This window comes from Rattus norvegicus, chromosome 1 (genome assembly GCF_036323735.1).
Source record: "Rattus norvegicus strain BN/NHsdMcwi chromosome 1, GRCr8, whole genome shotgun sequence".
NCBI classification, from domain to species: Eukaryota; Metazoa; Chordata; class Mammalia; order Rodentia; family Muridae; genus Rattus; species Rattus norvegicus.
This window is the reverse complement of record NC_086019.1, coordinates 75,613,199-75,633,466: the sequence shown is the minus strand read 5'-3', so window position 1 is coordinate 75,633,466 and position 20,268 is coordinate 75,613,199. Positions and strand designations below refer to the sequence as shown.

Here is a 20,268-nt window from a genome sequence, read left to right as displayed (position 1 = left end):
TGGGGCCACCTGGCCTGCTTATGCCTGAGCTAGGTGTTTCCACTTCACGGGCCCTTCTTTCCAAGTGACATACATGGCGGTTACCACCAGGCAAGTATACTTGGGATTTCCTGGTAGCTTGCTTTAGCACTAGAATGAGTTTTATTCTGTTGCTAGTTAGAAGCTTCAGGAAAATCAAATTTATTGGAGGTTGGAAGTTTGGGGGAAATGGGAACTTATGCCATTGGTTTCTGATGTGATGTATGTCCGTTACCCTGACTACCAGTTTGCATTGTATGATTTTTCTGCTTGTAAGCAAGTGCTTTTGGCTTTATTAAATGAGACTTGATCAGAATACAGCCTTGTCTCCATTTCTTGTGCCTCTTGTCCCGTCCATTCTCACTCCCTTCTCCAGGATCTCCTTTGACTTTCCTGTGGGCTGGGACATGTGGTGCCCAATGTGTGGGGCCCTGATACAGGGTGCTTATCATGAGGAAGAAGATCAGGTGGCCAGCATTGTATACAGAAATTTCTTCAAACGTCTAGGGAGCCTGCTGTGGACAAAGCAAAGGTGAGCGATAGAGTCTGAACATGGGACAAACATTAAGCCCACATGAGGTCTAGGTGAAACAATTAAAAGAGGCATTAAAGGTACAAGAAGTAAAGGTAAAATCCAATGACTTGTTTAAATTTTTTGATTTTGTTTGTGATCTTTGCCCTGGGTTTCCTCAGGAGAGCACTATTGATGTTCAATGATGGAATAGAGTAGGAGATGTTCTTAAAGATTTTTATAAACTTTTGGGCCTGAAAAGTTTCCTGTGACTGCTTTTTCTTATTGGGATCTAAGTAAAGAATTAATTTATAAAGAGGAGACTTGCCCAACATTAATAGCTGCGATATCACAAATGAGGAGATTCTAAAGTTTCCCTCCAATATCAATAAGGTCAAAACACAGGAAGAAGAGGAAATTGATCTAATTTCCCTAGAAAGTGAGGATGAGGGTGTACAAGGGGGAAGACAGAAAAACATTCACAAAAAAAGATAATAAAAGAGAAAAATCTGATATTAGACTCAAGCCAGATTGAGACTTAAAAAAAATTCCCCCTTTTAAAGATCTATCTGACCTCAACAATGAAAGTGACCCAAAATCAGCAAAAGTTAATTTGAATTCTTTAGAAGATGAGGCAGCCAAATATCACAACCCCAATTGGCTTCCACCAGTTTCTCTGCCACCTGCTTATAATCAGGCCTCTGAGCTTACTGTAATCGTGGTCATTCACCCCGCGCAAGAGTTGAAACCCAAAATCACTTATCTGGAGGAACAGATAACGTTAGAGGAACTTCATCAATCTTTGATTAACAAACTACAAAAATTAAAAACAGGGGATGAGTCTGTGAAAGATACACGCTCAAAAGCAAAAACAAGTCACCCTTCACAGCAGCCTGGACAATTCATACCCAAAGGCAAAATGCTTGTGAATCCTAACAATGAAAATGAAAATGAAAATGTGTTAGAAGCCTTCCCAGTAACAGAAAGTGTAGATGCACAGGGACAGCCTTGGCGACATAACCAAGGATGTGACTTTAAAATTATCATAATATTAAAAACTGCTGTGGCCCAATATGGTGCTACTGCTCTTGATACTTTGCCTATTTCAGAATCAGTGGTTGAAAACTGGCTCAGTTCTGGGAACACTAGTTCATGCTGTCCTGACTGGTGGTGACTATCTTCTATGGAAGTCAGAAGTTTTTGAAATTGTAGAGAGATTGTCAAAAGGAATGTTCAGGTAGGTAATGGATGGACCTTTGACATGCTGACTGGATCACACAATTATTATACTAATGATGCTCAGATGCAATGTGATCCTGGGCTATTTGCTCAAATTCAAGCAGCAGTCACTTGGGCTTGGAGAAAACTCCTTGGTAAAGGGGATCCAGGAGTGACACTTACTGGGGGGAAACAGGGACTGGATGAGCCTTTTTCATACTTTGTACACAGGCTCATGACTAGTGCACGTTGAATTTTTGGAAGTGCAGAGGCAGGTGTTGATTATGTGAAACAATTAGCCTATAAAAATGCCAATCCAGCCTGTCATGCGGCTATCAGACCCTACAGAAAGAAGTCTGATTTCATAGGTTACAGCCATCTCTTTCCAGACATAGAACCCTCATATCAACAGGGACAGAGAGGTCCTTGGCATTCAAATCTTAGAATTTAAAATAAAAAGAGCATTATTTAAATAATTGTATGGCATACAGGTATATAACTCCCCCTTTTTATTTATTAAGATATTGTTTTAACGTTTTATAATACCTCTTTTATACTATAGTTTCCTTGAGCATTATAAGGAATCTCAACAATATGGGTAACATCTATTTGTCAAATATCATCAGGCTGTAACCCTCTTGGGTTAACTCTCAAATTGGGAAAGGAAATAAATGGGGCACACTGGGGATACTGACTGATTATTTGGGCTGTTTGTTCTTTAGTTATGCTATTGTGAAACCTCAAAGAATTAGCATTAAGATAATTTTTTATCTGTCCAGTTTTATCATAGGCAGTACTATTTATCTATTGGAAGAACCATCAGTATCATATATAACTGTGGATACTTCTGCCTCAAAGGCTTTAAGGCAGAGGCTATATACACAGACTATCCCCTGAGGTAACACAACCCAATGATAGCGAGGAGAAGGCTCCTGAAAATTTATGGAAGGAATGTTAAAAACAAATCTCTCACAATCTTTAGAAGCTAGTGGAATAGTAAAGAAACAATCTTTTTTTTTCTTTATTAACTGAGTATTTCTTATTTACATTTCGAGTGTTATTCCCTTTCCCGGTTTCCAGGCCAACATCCCCCTAACCCCTCCCCCTCCCCTTCTATATGGGTGTTCTCCTCCCCATCCTCCCCCCATTACCGCCCTCCCCCCAACAATCACGTTCACTGGGGGGTCAGTCTTAGCAGGACCAAGGGCTTCCCCTTCCACTGGTGCTCTTACTAGGCTATCCATTGCTACCTATGAGGTTGGAGCCCAGGGTCAGTCCATGTATAGTCTTTGGGTAGTGGCTTAGTCCCTGGAAGCTCTGGTTGGTTGGCATTGTTGTTCATATGGGGTCTCGACCCCCTTCAAGCTCTTCCAGTCCTTTCTCTGATTCCTTCAATGGGGGTCCCGTTCTCAGTTCAGTGGTTTGCTGCTGGCATTCACCTATGTATTTGCTGTATTCTGCCTGTGTCTCTCAGGAGAGATCTACATCACATCTGATTTGCAAACAGAATTTGAGGTGAAGACATTGAGCCTTTAATAGATGAGATGTACTTCATATACCTGATAGACAGTCATCTGAATCAATATGCAGACCTGCAGTGCCTGTGCAGTACCAAAATGGTTGTTGGTACTGTAAAAACACCCAAACCCCATGAACATTCTTCCTTATCAGTTAGACACCATGCAACTAATCTTTACAAATACTTTAAAAGCATATCTCCTCAGACAATCCAACAATATAACTGCTGGATATGCTCCTTTGACAACAGTAGACTTGTAACACACTTCGCGTGTCTCAGTCCAGAGAATTCAAATGGTAGAAGTGCTATGTAATGATGTATGTTCACAGGGTGTGTTAGGTATGGGTCAGTGTTAGAAAATACTGATGAGGGGGCAAGTGATGCTTGCTGGAATGGAAGAAACGTTGGAATGACTGAAGAAGAAAGACAAAGATAAAACTATAAGCAAATGTAATGGCTTGTGTTCTCATGCTAATTGTGTTACCCAAAAACCTGTTTGCAGTGTCCCTCATGCAGCTTGTTTCCAGTACTTGCGAGGAGGATTATTTGACTCCAGCTGTTAGATGAGCTCATGCAACATAAGGCTGATTCCAATTCCTGCTATGTCAGGCTGTACTCCAGAGCAAACATCAGTCCTTTTCGTTTTTTTTTCAAGCTTAATCATCCCTAATGTTCTTGATCTGCTGGACCATCTTTCAAGTGGGTGTGTCCACAACTGCTCTTTGAAACAACTCATTCTCTGTTTCTTTTGAAAAATATAGCCTACGGCTAATGAGATGGCTCAGTGGGTAAAGGCATCTGCTGCTCAGGTCTGAGGACTCAGGGTTGATCTCTGAAATGCAAGTAAAGGTGGAAGGAGATAATGCCACAGAGCTTTCCTCTGACTTTCCTACCCATGCTGTGGTGTGCTTGTATACACATGCACACAATAATAATAGATGAAAAAGTTTAAAATATGCGGTTACTAGGGTGCATATATATGAGGATTTACACCTCATTCTTAACAAAACAAGACAAAACTTCAGATATCCTAAATGTGTGTGTGTATGTGTGTGTATCTATATCTAATGTATACTATATATTATTTATATCTAGATCTAATAGTTAAGCTTCCATCTGATAAAAATCTAAAAATCTGGAATCACTTGAGTTGTTTTACTCCTCTCTTACTCAGGAGAATGCCACATTTACTTGAGAAGGTTTTGCAATTGTGGCAGCATCATACTCTGCAAATAAATGCTCGAGCATCCCTCACCGCGGACGGTGGTGGCAACATAGACCTGCACCCCGTGCCTGTCCTCTCGGCCCACCTTGGTCTCCACGCCACACTCTTGTGTCACTGAGAGCGGGAAATAACTCTAAAGCAGCTACAAGGACAGTTTGGCAGAGCTGTGGGAAATCTTGTCCTTAGTTTGCGGCCCGAACAAGGAAAAGGCCTTTCCAAGAGACCATTGGTCCAGCCATTTGTCGCTCGGTGCTAAGAATTGTGGGTAATGTAGTTTCCTTAGCTCCTCAACATCCTCAGTTGGTTTCAGAGGCAATTTCATGCAGACAAATCAGGATTCTGGAAGCCATTAAAAGTTTAAGAAAAGCGCGGGATTGGGATAAACAACGTCTAGAATCCTGTGTGACAAAAGACCCCAACAGTCACCTCAAATAGTCCTTAGACTTAGGGTCGACCCTGCCCTTTCAGACTCTTGGACTTGGGTAACTGCAGAAAACAAGCAGAAAATGCAGAGTAGGGAGGAAAAAAAAAGAAAAGAAAAAGAAAAAGAAATGACCTAGAACTATTTGATTCATATGGCGTCAGTGAGACCAACCGAACCAAACGACAACAAAAATCTGAAGTTTTTGAGTCGTTTAGTATCTCTTACTATGAACAAAAGTAGACTGGCTAAGTAGGACTGGATGAGGACTGGGTCTCTTGAGGGAAAGGCTGGATTTGGAGTCGTCTGTAGCTTTCAGATTGCGGTTATTATGGCTGTGCATTACCCATAAGACGGCGTTTGTGATCTTATATTTCGTTCTTTTATATATTTGGTTGTGAGCCTAGCCTTTAACGGCTCCAGCCCTATTTCGTTCTTTTAAAAATACTTGTTTTTATCTCTGTGTGCTCAAGGAAGCCAGAAGAGGGTGTCAGATCCTCCAGACCTGGAGCCAAGATCAGCCGTTAGCAGTCTGACCGAGGTGCTGGGGTCTGAACTTGTGTGCACTGGAAGAGCACTTAACTGCTGAGACATGTCTTCAGCCTCTTAAGATTTCCTTAAGTGCTTGTTTGGCGGTTCTAGCAGGAGAGAGCAGCTACTCACATACTCTTGATCAACTACTGGTCTTTCTCTACTAGGGAATGTGTTCCTCTTCGGCCAAACTCAGTTTCAGGAGAAATATGGAACAGTGAGGAAGAGAACACCCGCCTGGCCAGTCACATTAACCGAATCAACTGTGGGGATCAGTGGGGTTACAGATGTTGTAACCAGATTGCTAGCAAGTTCTTAGAGTGTTTCTTTAGTATTTGTTTGTTTTGTTGTTTTTTTCTTTTTCGGGACAGGGTAGCTCTGGCTGTCCTTAAACTCTTACTTGTGGAAATCACACGCTACTATCACTTGAGATCCAACAGGTTTGAGTATGCCTACCCCTAAGGCCTTGACACAGACCACTTAGCATCTCAGGGTATGCCTAGAATTGGTAGAAGCAATCTGCCTGCTGTAAAAGGAGCACCATGTTAGTGCCACGAGCACTGCCCACTCAAGCAGAAACCCAGGATTCATTGATCCATAGCTCAAGTAGCCTACATAGGGGTAACTGGACCCAGGAAATAATTTCCACAAGTGAGTTTTTAAAACAAATTAAAAATTATTTATTTATTTATTTATTTATTTATTTATAAGTGAGTGCTATCTGCACATACACCTACATACCAGAAGAGGGCATCAGATTCCTTAATAAATGCTTGTGAGCCACCATGCAGTTCCTGGGAATGGAACTCAGGATCTCTGGAAGAGAAGCTGAGCCATCAAGGTATCTTTATTATTTTTCTACACCCCTAGTACAAAGTACTTAGTTTCTTTTAACAGTGTGATCCCATTAGTAACTATGGCTTCTTTGTATCTCCCAATACATTCTGTTCCTGGCAAAACTGCCTGCTTTTGAATCTTTCTGATTGGCGTTTTGCTGATGTTGCTCACTGTAAATCTGGCTATAAGTTACAGCATGAATTCAGACTCAGTTAAGATTTCAGGACACAAGATACAGGCAAATTATTTTCCAGAATGCAATATCTGTGGTCTCTAGAGTAATCAATCCCCAGGTAATGTTCTCATATAAAACCCCACCTTTCAATTATCAAAACCTGTATTTTTTAAAAAAGATTTATTCATTTATTATAAATAAGTACACTGAGCTGTCTTCAGATACAACAGAAGAGGACATCGGATCTCTTTACAGATGGTTGTGAGCCACCATGTGGTTGCTGGGAATTGAACTCAGGACCTCTGGAAGAGTAGTCGGGTGCTCTTAACTGCTGAGCCACCTCTCCGACCCTTAAAGCTTGTATTAATCTACCCGTTATTGTTCCTATTTGGTTCTCCTAATTTTTCAAGTGACATTTGGAATTATGGACTTGGTGTCTATGAACCTCATAGAAAAGTTTCTCTTCGACAATCTTGGGCATAATCAGGTCAGACCATGTGGGAATGATGGGATAAGTTAAAGCTATTCTAAGAGCACTGAATGTTGCAGTTCCAACAAGTGACCTCAGGGTAGTCTAAAAACAAAACACCTTCCTCCCAACAACAAACAAAAAAAGCACAAAGCTAGGACTGAACACCCTGCTTTGTTCCACTAAAGGTTTTGGAAAGCAACATAAACGAGAGCTACTCTTTCCCATTACCCATGCTGAGGCATGAATGGTGCAGCCTCAAGACCTGTTCCAGGGAAGGAGAGATGGCTCAGATGTTAAGAGCACTGGCTGATCTTCTGGAGGGCCTGAGTTCAATTCCAGCAACCACATGATGGCTCAGAATTGATTCCCTCTTCTGGTGTGCATGAAGACAGAGCACACATGTACATTCAATAAATAAATATTAAATAAAAAACCCAAACACTGTTACAATTTCTATATAAACAGAGCCTACCAAACAGGCAACCCCTAGCACATATATATCAGAGGACTGCGTGGTCTGGCCTCAGTGGGAGAAGATACGCCTTGAGAGACTTGAGGCACCAGGGAAGGGGGAGGCCTGGTGGCAGGGGCACCCTCTTGAAGGCAAGGAGAAAAAGGAGGGGGATGAAGACTTGAGGGAGAGGTGATGGAAGGCAACGGCTTGAATGTAAATAAAAATAATTAAACAAAACAAAAACAGGACCTATCATAGTATTTTGGCTGCCTAAGTCTGTGAATAGAAACTCTTGATTAAAAGTACATGGGGGAAAAAAAAATAAGGTCTTTTATTATTGCACATCCTGACAGGAAGTTCCTGGCTAGTGATTTGGAGTATGTAAACAGTCACACGAATCATGTGAGACAGACTTGAGAAGATAATCCTTGCTGGAGCCTCCCACTCATCCCAGACCATGTTCCTTTAGGCAAAATACAGACCCAGAAATATCCAGTGAGAAAAAGGGATCAAGGTCATTTGCAAGGCACAGGAAGTTGAGGCTTCTATTAGGGAAGGGGAGAGTACGGCATGTTGCAAGGGTGGGGTGGGGTGGTGGTGGTGCATATGCACTCAGTGCAAGGTGCTAGAGAAGAGACAGTGTCTATGAGACATTATGACAGCTCTTTAACTCTGGCAAGGGGTACAGACTGTCCAGAACATGCAGGCTAGCTCTGGTACAAATTACATGACCTAGAACTCTATGAGGCTCTCTAGTTTGTTACAGTGAACAATGTAATATCCTTGGAGGCCTGAGGGTGCTTTCAAGGGTTGGCTTCCGGGAGCTGTGATGGTCTATCTTTTGGTGTTAGAAGATGCTAGAGGGCTGTCTAGACTTTCCTTCATTTGCTACACTTATACGGTTTTTCTCCAGTGTGAAGTAGCTGATGTCGAGTGAGGGTAGACACCTGGCTAAAAGATTTCCCACACTGGTCACACTCGTATGGCCGTTCCCCAGTGTGAATTCTTCTGTGTTGAACAAGGTTGGTAGTTCGGCTGAAGGTCTTCCCACATTCACCACAAGTATAAGGTCTTTCACCAGTGTGAACTCTCTGGTGTTTAACCAAGTCAGCTCTCCGGCTAAAACACTTCCCACACTGATCACAATGGTAAGGCTTTGCTTTAGTGTGAATTTTCTGGTGTTCAGCAAGATTGTAGCTTTCTCTGAAGAATTTCCCACATTTGGCACACTCATAAGGCCTTTCACCAGTGTGCGTTCTTTGATGTCGCTTAAGTCTGGATTTGTATTCAAAGGCTTTTCCACACTCCTCACATTTATAAGGACTCTCTCCTGTGTGGACTCGTTGGTGTCTGATAAGGGTGGCTTTTTGGGTATAAGACTTCCCGCACTGTTCACACTCATAAAATTCTGTTGTGGTGTGAATCCTACGGTGTTCAATGAGGTAGAAGTATTGTTTAAAGAACTTACCACATTCTCTACATTCATAAGGCCTTTCTGACGTGTGGGTTCTCTGGTGTTTCATGAGGGTAGCTCTCTGGCGAAAGCATAGACCGCATTCTCCACACTCATAAGGCTTTTCTCCAGTGTGAATTTTGGAGTGTTTAATAAGGTTGGCACTTTGGCTGAAGGATTTCCCACAGGCTTCACAGTGATAGGGCTTTTCCCCAGTGTGAACTCTCTGATGTACAGTAAGAGTGGCTTTGTGACTAAAAGACTTCTCACACTGTCCACATTCATAAGGCTTCTCGGTAGTGTGAGTCCTCTGGTGTGTAATCAGGCTGACAATCTGTCTAAACAGTCTCCCACAGTCACTGCATTCATATGGCCATTCTCCAGTGTGTGTTCTCTGGTGCCGCAGAAGACTAGAATGGCACCCAAAGGCTTTCCCACATTCCAGACACTCAAAAGGTCTTTCTCCACTATGAACTCTGCAGTGTTCACTTAGGTTAGAGCTTTGACAAAAAGACTTTCCACATTCACCACACTTATATGGTTTTTCTCCGGTATGACGTCTCTGGTGTATTCTAAGTGTGGCTTTCTGGCCAAACCATTTTCCACAGACATGACACTCATATGGTCGGTTTTCAGTCTGGTCCATCCGGAATGGTGCAGGTGAGTACTTGTTTAAGTCTTGCTCACAACTGTTAGATTCAAAACCCCCCTTTGCACTGCAAACTCCTGGGTATTCATGAAGCCTGTGTTGGGGGCTGGAAGATTTCTTATATTCATCTGATTCAGAATTATTTTTATCCCTGTGAAAAGCCTTTCCACGCTTAATTTTATTTTGTTTCTCACCGTTGGGGATGTCCTTGGGTTGGAGAAGATTCCATATAGCTGGGAATTTCTCTCCAATCTTACTACAGATGAAAGGGTTCCCTGCCACATGGAATATACAGCTCTTCACAAGGGAGTCCACGTCTCTCTTTAACCAATTCTTGGCTCTGTGATGCTTATGGTCCTGGGGCTTTGTACACACTTCGGTCAAATACGGCTTTTGCCCAGGTAGGTCGTTCAGATGCAAGATATCTTTCAGGACGGTGATACAGATGTCAGAGGGATGAGGCTTCTGCCTGAGTTGACCTTGCTTCGGAGTCCTGACTTGTGGTGCTTCAGTTTGTGAAAGACTCTGTGCACAGGTTTTTTCTTCAGCCTCTGCTTCATACCGATAAACTGAAATGACAGAGAACCTAGTGAAAAGCACATCAGCTGCGGCTGGAATCACCAATCATGCTTTAAATTTATTTCCCCCTTTGAATGCCACGAGCAGAGGCTATTTTTTTTTTTAAATATGCTTAGTTTTATTTCTGGACCCTCGTATGATTTGTAGGAGGCAAGAGAAAAATATTTGCCCAAGATTTTAGCTGCTTTTATTGCAAAGGCATAAACTGTGTCAGCTGGAGAGGGGAAAAAATGACATAAACCAATTTAATCTCTCAGAGCAAATCTAACTTTCTGGCAGATTTCTGTCTGAGAGACTAGATTGTGTCCAATCCTTTGCTTGTATCCAACTATCCACTGATGGATTTCATTTCTGTGGTTGGTGGGGGGAAAAAAGGAGTATCATTTAAATGTTTCTATAGAATATGAGAATAAAGACTATAGGGCAAATAGCCAGACCCTCCTTTATAGGTGCCATCTTGGAAAGGGAGGTCACTTGGTTTTATAACAGACTATTCCTACCACGAGGAACTCACCAAGCAAGCATCAATCCAAAAGGTGCAGGCTTCAGCCCTCCCTACCTCCCACACTTATTTGATGTGCACACACACACACACACACACACACAGACACAGACACACACACACAGACACACACAGACACACACACACACACACACACACACACACACACACACACACACACTGGAAACTAAAGAGACCAAAGGTTTAGGAAGTTAAAAGCTCAAATTTAACAAATAAATACAAACGGAGATACATACAATAGGAGACTATTAAAAAGATTGGTAGGAAAAATACTATGATTATATGTGTACACACATGTATGCACGCTTGTATGTAAAGGTTACTTTGATAGAAATTTTTCCTAATGAGAATTAACTAGATGAATTCCAGGATACAGACTTGAAGAGGATAATGATAATCAGGTGGGGGTGCATCGCGTAGAGTTTGAGGTCACCCTGATCTATATCCTGAATTCCAGGACAATTAGAGATACAGAGTGAGACCCTCTCTAACAAACAAACAAACAAAACAAAAACAAAACCATAACCTTTATCAAAGATTTCAAGGAGTTTAGCAAAACATGAACAGACATCAAGAGGATAACAATACGCCCTGAGTGATACCCAAGAAAATACAAATACACGGCTGAAATATATTTGAAAATAAATTTGAAGTATTTGAAATCTGAATTCAGTAAAGAGACAGAACACTCAAGCTGGAACGAGGACAGAATTGAAAAGCCCAGCAACCAACTAGAAGACTACTGAAAGCTTTATGCATAGAACAGATCAAACAGAAGACAGAATATCAGGTCTTGAAGATAACTCAACAACTCAACTAGACGACTCAACAAAAAGCCATATATACAAGAAGGATGAAGTAGAAGCTGGAATTATCGAGCCTTGAAGTAAAGAGTTAGACCACACAAACAAAGATCATGGAAAAAAATTAAAAGCATGGGAAAGGGTTATGCAGAAACTTTGGGATGCTATGAGAAGATCCAGTGCTTGAGAAAGATGAAAGAGAGGAATTCCTAGTCAATGGCATAGACAAGGCCTTCGACAGTACCAGAGAGAAACTTTCCTAAACTCAGGAAAGACACCACAGTCATAGAGATAGAACAAGCACACAGAATGTCAAATGGACACACCCTGAAAAGAACCTTCCCATGATATTTAATAGTTAAAACATTTAATATTTAATACAAAGAAATACTAATAAGAGCTATGAGGAAACACACCAAGTCACATATAAAGGAAAAGCCAACAAAACAGCTGATTTCTCAATGGAAATGGTGAAAGTCAGAAGAGCTCAGAGCAATAGAGTCCAAATTCTAAAAGTCCAGGACAGCCAATTGAGATTATTGTACCCAGCAAAACTATTTTCCATGACTGAAGGAGAAAAACTTTCCACAATACAAATAGGCTAAAAGAATTCACATCTAGCAGATCACCCCTAAACATAATAAAGTGGCAATATTTTAAAATAGAAGGGTGAACAATCACTGCCAAAAGACACAGACAGCAAATAGTGCAATGACTTCAATCAATGCACAACTTTCAATAACTTTAAATATTAATGGCTTCAATTCTCCAATCAAAAGACACAGGCTGGCCGAATGGAGCAAAACAACAACAACAACAACAACCACAACAACAAATCATCTCTCTGCTGTCTACAATGAACCCATCTCAGTTTTTAAAGATAGGCACCTTCAAGTAAAAGGCTGGAAAAATGTACTCCAATTAAATGGGACCAGGAAGCAAGTAGGTGTGGCTATAAAAATATCTGGCAAACAGATTCCAAACTAAAACTAACCTAAAGTGATAAAGGAGGGCACTTCATTCCAATCTAGGGAACAATTAACCAGGAAAACATTACTGTCCTAAACATGTATGTAGCAAACTCTGGTATATGCCATTTCATACAAAGTGCATTACTAGAATTAATGACACAGATAAGCACCCACCCACTAATAGTAGGCAGTTTCAATAGCCCACTTATTCCATAGACAAGTTTTTTAGATTAAAAAGAGAGAGAGAGAAGCATCAGCATTAAGTGACATCATACATCCAATGGACTTAATATATATCTACAGGATATTTCTCCAGATACAAAAGAATATATATATTTTACTCAGCAGCACATGAAAGCTTCTCTAACACAGACCATATCTTATAGTCTAAGAGATCCTCTAGAAAGAAATAACTCCACATATCCTACGTGGCCATAAAGCAACAAAATTTAAAGCCAAAAGTAAACAAATCTCCATTAAGTGCACGAATCCAATAAGATTAAATGTACTACTGAATGATGGGCAAGCCATAGAAGAAATTAAAAAAAAAAAAATCCCAGAACCAAATGAAAATAAAAATACAACACACAAAACCTCTGGGACACATTAAGATGTGTGCTATGGAGAAACTGTGTAGCTCTAAGTGCCTACATTAAAACAAGGCGAAAGAAGAGCACAAATAAATGACTTAATGCAGGCAACTCAAGAATTTGGAAAAACAAGAATACTACAAACCAAGATCTAATAGATGGCAAAAAAAAAATAATAATCAGAAAGAAAATAATGAAACAGAAATAAAGACAACACTACATAGAACCACAGACCTTGACCCAACTAATTAAAAGAGGACCCAAATTAACAAAATCAGAAATGAATAAGAAAATATTACTAGACACCAAAGAATACTTTAAAAAATCCATACTTAAGTGGGAGCAGTCTTTTAACTTGTGTGATCTATTTGAACTCCTTCTGGATAAACTGAATTATTGGAGACCCATTGCTACTTGGTGAGACAGAGATGTTATACAAACCTAGAACTTAGAACTACTTTCTTTTTGGTTACTGTAAAAGTTACTTTCCATTGCTGTGATAAAACCAAGGCAACTTAGGGAAGGAAGGATTTATGACAGTTCCAGAGGGATATGAGTCCATGATGGCAGAGTGGAGGTATGGTGACTGGAGCAGGAGGGTTCACATCTCAAACTGCAAATAGGAAATGTTTCACACAACACACTTACATAATACTCCTAGACACACGGCAGACTCTTGGTCTGATCTAACATTCTTAATGTCATACCCTGTATCAGCTGTTACTCATGAGAAGCAAGCGACTGTTGAGACCATCTTGACATATCCACCTAGTGAAAGAAATCAGGACTTTCCCCACAGCCCCAGTTGTTCGACTATGTAAGAAATGGATAATGCAAGCTTTAAAGATAAGACAGATAAGTGATTGGAACAAAATGATCAGTATTTTAAAGAAGCTTAGATAGAAGATCTTATACAAACAGTCCATAGTCCTCATAAGCACCAACCATCACAACATATGAAATTCTTGAAAGAGGCAGCTATCAGGTACCAGCTAGAGGGGGGCAGAACTTAGAGAAAAAGGAATTATGGATATGAACACGGTCATCTGGCTGAAGAAGGGGTGATTTTAGTTTAAAAGCTATAGTTACTGTTAACTGTCAACTTGACACAAGCTTGAATGAGAAGGCCCTCCTGTCATACCTGTGAGAAAATGTCTTGATTATATTAATTGAGACCTGCCCACTATGGGTAGCACCATTCCTTGTCTTAGAGTCTTGGACTGACTAGAGATGAGAAACTGAGCTGAGCAATGGCATGCATTAAGTCATTGTTCTCAAGAATACTCACAGGAGTAAATATGGAGACAAAGTATGGAGCAAAGACTGAAAGGCCATCCAGAGACTGTCCCACATGGGGATGCATCCCATATACAGACACCAAAAAAGACACAATATTGTGGACGCCAAATAAGTACATGCTGAAAGGAGCCTGATATAGCTGTCTGCTGAGAGGCTCTGGCAGAGCCTGACAAATACAGAGGCAGATGCTTGTAGCCAACCATTGGACTGAGAACAGGGTCCCCAGTGGAGGAATTAGAGAAAGGACTGAAGTAGCTGAAGGGGTTTGCAACCCCATAAGAAGAACACAATATCAAACAACCAGACTACCCCCACCCCAACCCCTCCCTGCAGAGCTCCCAGGGATTAAACTACCATCCCAATGGAACACAGGGATGGACCCATGGCTCCATCTGCATATGTAGCAGAGGATGACCTTTTTGGGCATCAATAGGAGGAGAGGTCCTTGGTCCTGTGAAGGCTCGATGCCCTAGTGTAGGGGAATGTCAAGGCAGTGAGATGGAAGGGAGTGGGTGGGTGGGTGAGGGAGCACCCTCATAGAAACAGGGTGTGTGTGTGTGAGCAGGTTGCTGGAGGAGAAACTGGGAAATGGGATAACATTTAAAATGTAAATAAAAATGCAATTAAATAAAGATAAAAAAAAATACTTCTGATTAAAGGATTTAAGGGCCAAAAAATGCAATTAAAAAATTTATCAAAGCAAATAAATAATTCTTAAAAAACAAAACAAGTCATTGTTCTCTGTTTTTGACTATGGATGTAATGTCACCAGTTCTCTCTAACTCTAGATGCTCTGACTTCTCTGTCATGATAGACTATATATAACCTGGAACTGTGGAGTCTAAATAAACTGTTTATCCTTCATGTTGATTTTGTCAGGATACTTTATCAAACTAAGACAGACCTACCACCTAGATCGCAGGATTTCTGCTACCTAGACATTTTGATGAATGCTCTGGGGTGTCCTGTGTTAGGGTTGCTTAGGGCAGTGCACACAGCTCAGCCAGAGGGATAAGATTCCATGATGGCAGAGTGGAGGTATGGTGGCTGGGACAGGAGGGCTCACCATCTAAAACTGCACACCTGCCAAGAAAGCAGGGGAGTCAACAGGGCCTATAGATTGGCTGTGGAAAGGGCAGAGCTGGCTTTGGTAGAAAGAGACAGATGGGAACCAAGACACATGGGTGAGTACAAGGGCCTTACCCAGTGAGGATATAAGGGTAAAATTCTCCAGCATCACATCAAGATACAGTAGCCTCTGAGCTTCATCCAGGAGCTTCCACTCTTCCTGGGAGAAGTAAACAGTCACGTCCTCAATGGTTACACAGCCCTGTTATGATGAAGTCAAGTCACTCAATGACCAACCTCCTTTAGGCGTCCCAGTTTACTCACCCACATATCCTTCCTTTGCCAACTCTCCTCTTGAGATGATAAAAAGCTTAACACATGGAGGCTAACACCTGCCGGTCTATTCCCAGATCACTATGTCCTCCCTCTGCACCCACAGAAGGATGAGGAATAGCTATGCATTTTGGACTTGACAACATAGGGCCATCAAGACTTCTTTTGAGACCAGAGGCCTTTAGGACATGAGATGATTGAACATTAAAAACCACAGGTTTTTTGTTTTGTTTTGTTTTGTTTTGTTTTAAAGTGGCTTTTTGCTGTAAGCAACAGGTGGTAATTTTTTTTTTTTTTTTCCTGGAGCTGAGGACCAAAGCCAGGACCTTGTGCTTGCTAGGTAAGCACTCTACTACTGAGCTAAATCCCCAACCCCCCAGGTGGTAATTTTTGATTCCTTTGAAATACAGCCCATTTCCCTTTGCATGTGGTGGGTCTTTCTGTACCTGTTATACCACTGAGAGAAGTTGGGGTACCCACTCTTATCCCAGCCAGTACAGTTATTCATGCACTAAGGCAAGGGACACCGTTACAGCTGCTTCTTTGCTCACAAACCAGGTCAGGGAGTCCTATTGTAATGGTTGAAGGGGTACAAAATGTCTGTTAACCAAAACAGTGTGTGTGTGTGTGTGTGTGTGTGTGTGTGTGTGTGTGTGTGTGTGACCCTGAACACAAGATAATTCCAAACACATTTAGAGATAATGGTACTCTGCTCTGAATGTCCCCCTCCATGTACTTGAAGAGTTTGGAAAGCTTTTCAATCAACTTCCGTCCACTCTGAGCTCTTTTCCTGTCTTTAATTCTTTACCTGACAGAGATAAAGACCTCAAAGTCTAGCTGACATAACTTTTGTCAGTCAATTTTCCTAGGGTTCCTCCTTAAAACCAAGACATGGTCATCCAAGCAGGGCCTGCTAACATTTTCCATCTCCATGTGTTTCTTCTTAGTCCTTACCTCTCTTATAAAAGCTTATTCCCACAGCCACCTTGAACTCCACAGTCTATACCACAGGCATCTCTTTGGGCTCCTGCATTACTTAGCAGAAGGTATCTAGAGAAAGCTTCATATATGGAGGCAAGATCCATCACTACCCAACTTCTGAAGCTTCCTAGAGTCAGAGGCAGCTGCCATCCTTTCTTAATGCCTTGCTGGCTGACTCTGTTCAGCCACCATCACAACTTGGGAGAGGACAGATTGGTTTTACACATGTGGCATTTAATGCTACCTCAACAGTCACAGATTTCCTCTAAAAAACTCTACCAAAAGTCTAGCTACAGGAGCTCTCCTTGCCACATATATTGATCCTTCCAGATGAACACTGGCGCCCTTTGAGCTCTCAATTGCTTTGAATGAAACTCTTCCCTCATTAGACACTTCAAGAATCCTTTATAAATGCTGGTGGTGTGTGTGTGCATTTTACAGACACTTATACTAGCAACTGTGTTATGTAACCTTAGTGGTTCCAAGTGTTTTTTTTCTTTTCTTAAGTTGAGTTCCACACTTCCTATGGAAGCTTTGGCCACCTACCAGATCTGCTATATTTTCGCAAGGTCCCTATAGGCTCCTCCACTCACTCAGGTGTGCTAATGATGTCTACACCTCCAGCTAGATGCCCAGTCATTAGACATAGTCATAACTCCCATCGTTACTTTTCTGCTTATGGTAGTACTATTGAGCTCAGCTTCCTTTTGGGCATAATGGCGGACTCTCATAGTACAAGCACTTAGGAGGCTGAGGCAGGAAGGAGTATCACCTGATCAGAGGAGTTAAAAATTGGCCTTCAGAACATGAAGAAGTGAAGAATAAAAATAAAATAAAATAATAAAATAAAGCTGTTTCTATTTTCCTTTTTTCTTTTTTCGGGGCTGGGGACCGAACCCAGGGCCTTGCACTTCCTAGGCAAGCGCTCTACCACTGAGCCAAATCCCCAACCCTGTTTCTATTTTCTAATCGAGCCATACTCAAGGGGAAACAGAATGTCTCTATGTTTAATTTTCCCCCGAGCTTTTAGATCTGTGTTACTAGTCAGCAGCTGAATTCCCTCTACTGGGTTTTGAAATCTTAGCCTCCCTTGTTTTTTTTGTATGTATGCATGTATGTATGTATTTTCTCTCAGTTTGTGTATGTGTATGTATGTAGGTGTACAAGTAGAAATCAGGGGACAATTTTCAGGAATCAGTTCTCTCCTTTTACCATGTAGGTTCTGGTAATTGACTTAGGTCCTCAGGCTTGGTAATAAGTACCTTTACCAGCTGAGCTATCTTATCAATTACTCATCCTTTCTTAGTTTCTCACCATGTACCCCAGGCTGGCTTTGAACTTGCCTCTCAAGTGTTAAGACTATCAAGGTATGCCTCCATGCTAAATTTTACATTCTACTCTTAAAAACCTCCACAAAAAATGAATTCTACTACCAACACAAGGCAATAAGTGTGGCCACACTGGTGAGCTTCCTAGAACACTCCACACTCACCTGTGTACAGATCATACCCGTTTCTGTACATCTGGGAATCTGTGGGAAGAAAGTTGTAAGACTCAAGGACCATGGTAGGATTTCATGGGCTCGGCCTCCCTGTGACCCGTGTCCAGTCCCGGATCTTCATGACCTTTATATATCTAAATGATCTCAAAACCTTAGTGCATAATGCTGAGTCATATCGGCTGTGGGATGTTGTACAAAGCTTAACTCTCCCGAGGCTTCGTTTTATTCTCTTCCAGCCAGCTCTAACTCTGTGCAGCTATTGGGACATTTTGAATAGCCTCTGGCCACATTGATCTTCCATTCAGTCTCGCTGGCTTCTAGGTAGTGAAGACATAGCTAATACACATCCATCACCTTGCCATTTTTAGGCTAGAATGCTCCCTGTTCAAGTGGCCAAACGTGATATTGCCCACACAAATCAATTAAGCACTTTCCTCCTGGTCTCCTCCTTCCATGCTTCATCACACTAGTTATGAGAAATGCGGACGCCATCCACGGGCTTGGCACTGTTCTGGATGCAGGAACTAAGTCTTCCAATGGGCTCTGGGACTCAAATGTTTAGGGCGGGGAGCGCCTAGCATGCAGCACTCACCTGAGCCAGGTGCTTCACAGCCGCCATCGGCTCTGTTGACAACGCAGGGGCCCGGACACAGCTACCGCTGCTGCCTACGGTCTTCTTGGCCTTCATCCTGCGCCGGCTCTCTCTCTTAACTTGAGTATAATTTGGCGATCCTAAAGCTCAGAATCCTCCAAATACCAACCCATGGGAAGTTAAACCAAAGACAGGACGCAATGCAGGAAGTCCCGCCCAGTATCCCGACATTCCCAGGCAGACATGGCCCTCTTTGGCTCAGCCGTTTGCCACTCTGCTCTTGGCGTTGTGGGTAATGTAGTTCCTATTGCTCAGGTTAGAAACAACATCAGCCCATAATCCATCCTCAGAAGGATCTTTATTTGTTTCAGAATATTTCTGCAGTAAAGATAGAGTGGGGATTTTATTTGGGGGAACCTATATGTACTCATATTTCTGACCATGCTTAGCAAAGGAATATATTTCTACTTATGGAAAGATAGTCCACACCGTGTGGCATGTTTTAAATAGAGATAATTTAGTGCAAATTTAGAAAGTTAAAACAGCAGACAGGAAAATCTTTTCAAACCTCTTTTGAAAGGTTTTGTAAGCCACTCTGCATTTAGAATGAGTGAGTTAAATATAGAGTAAGCCAAACTGAAGAATAAATATGACGGACAATGCCAAAACATCAAATTGGGAGCTGAAAATATCCAGCAAAAACTGAATAAGGCAGCCAGCTGTGGATTCCAATGGGGGAAGATCCCAGGCAGAACAATGTCACCTCAGGGAAAACCGCAGGAAAGAACAAATAGCACTATATAGAGACAACATCATCAAATCAGGTTTTCATAACATTTAGCAGAAGCTGACAGGAGTAGGGTAGGCAAGGTGAGGCAGTGGCAGGAATTCCTCACAGAGCTTTCTCCCCAAGCATGAGCTTACCAAGAGTGAATTTCTCTTTTTTGATACATGAACTTATTAATGTATTATTTGTTTATTTTGTTTTGAGCCAAGGTCTCCCTTCATAAGCCTGACTGGCCTGGAACTCACTATGTAAACTAGATTGGTCTCTAACTCATAGAGATCCTCCTGCCTCTGGAGTGCTGTATTAAGGGCGTTGGCCATCAATTGGGTCACATTACAGAAAGTTTTGTATCATAGGAGAAACAGTAGTAAAGTTTGTTGGAAATGTTCACGTTATAACTGTTCTTAAGGACACATGACTTCACTCTCAGGCTGTTTTGCTTTTCCCTCTGAATGAAAATAAAGACATGATAGCTCCAAGGTGTGGTTGAAGAGAAGGTGTTTATTGTAGATATGAGGGAGAGTACAGACTGAGGCATCTGGAAAGGTCCAGACAGACCAAGAGAGATAGGGAGCTCAAGAGAAGAAGTGAATAGAAGAGACAGAGACAGGGATGGGGTGGGAGCAAGGTAACCAAGAGAGCCAAGAGTGAGCCAAGAGATCCTGTGGCGGAGGACAGAGAAATTGGGGGAGTGGAAGGGAAGGCCCTGGTTAGAGAGGTTTAGAGTTGGGGGCAGAGTGAAAAGTGCCTAGAGGAGC

At 41.7% G+C, this 20,268-nt stretch overlaps 1 protein-coding gene across 3 annotated transcripts; it reads right to left on the bottom strand.

Annotated features, from left to right (window-relative positions):
* Window positions 1-6,099: 6,099 nt before the first annotated feature.
* On the bottom strand, window positions 6,100-18,936 carry Zfp418 (zinc finger protein 418). Of its 3 annotated transcripts, NM_001191620.1 has the most exons (4): window positions 18,724-18,750; window positions 18,123-18,161; window positions 15,452-15,578; window positions 7,531-10,052 (listed from the first exon to the last, which is right to left on the bottom strand). In NM_001191620.1, the coding sequence occupies exons 1-4, from the start codon at window positions 18,748-18,750 to the stop codon at window positions 8,263-8,265; spliced, it is 1,983 nt and encodes a 660-aa protein (NP_001178549.1). In that variant the 3' UTR covers window positions 7,531-8,262. The 3 variants fall into 3 exon arrangements, with proteins under 3 accessions (XP_006228239.1, XP_038959693.1, NP_001178549.1); XM_006228177.5 differs by lacking the exon at window positions 18,123-18,161 and having other exon boundaries at window positions 6,100-10,052; window positions 18,724-18,936; XM_039103765.2 differs by lacking the exon at window positions 18,123-18,161 and having other exon boundaries at window positions 6,100-10,052; window positions 15,452-15,536; window positions 18,724-18,936.
* Between the last annotated feature and the right edge of the window lie 1,332 nt (window positions 18,937-20,268).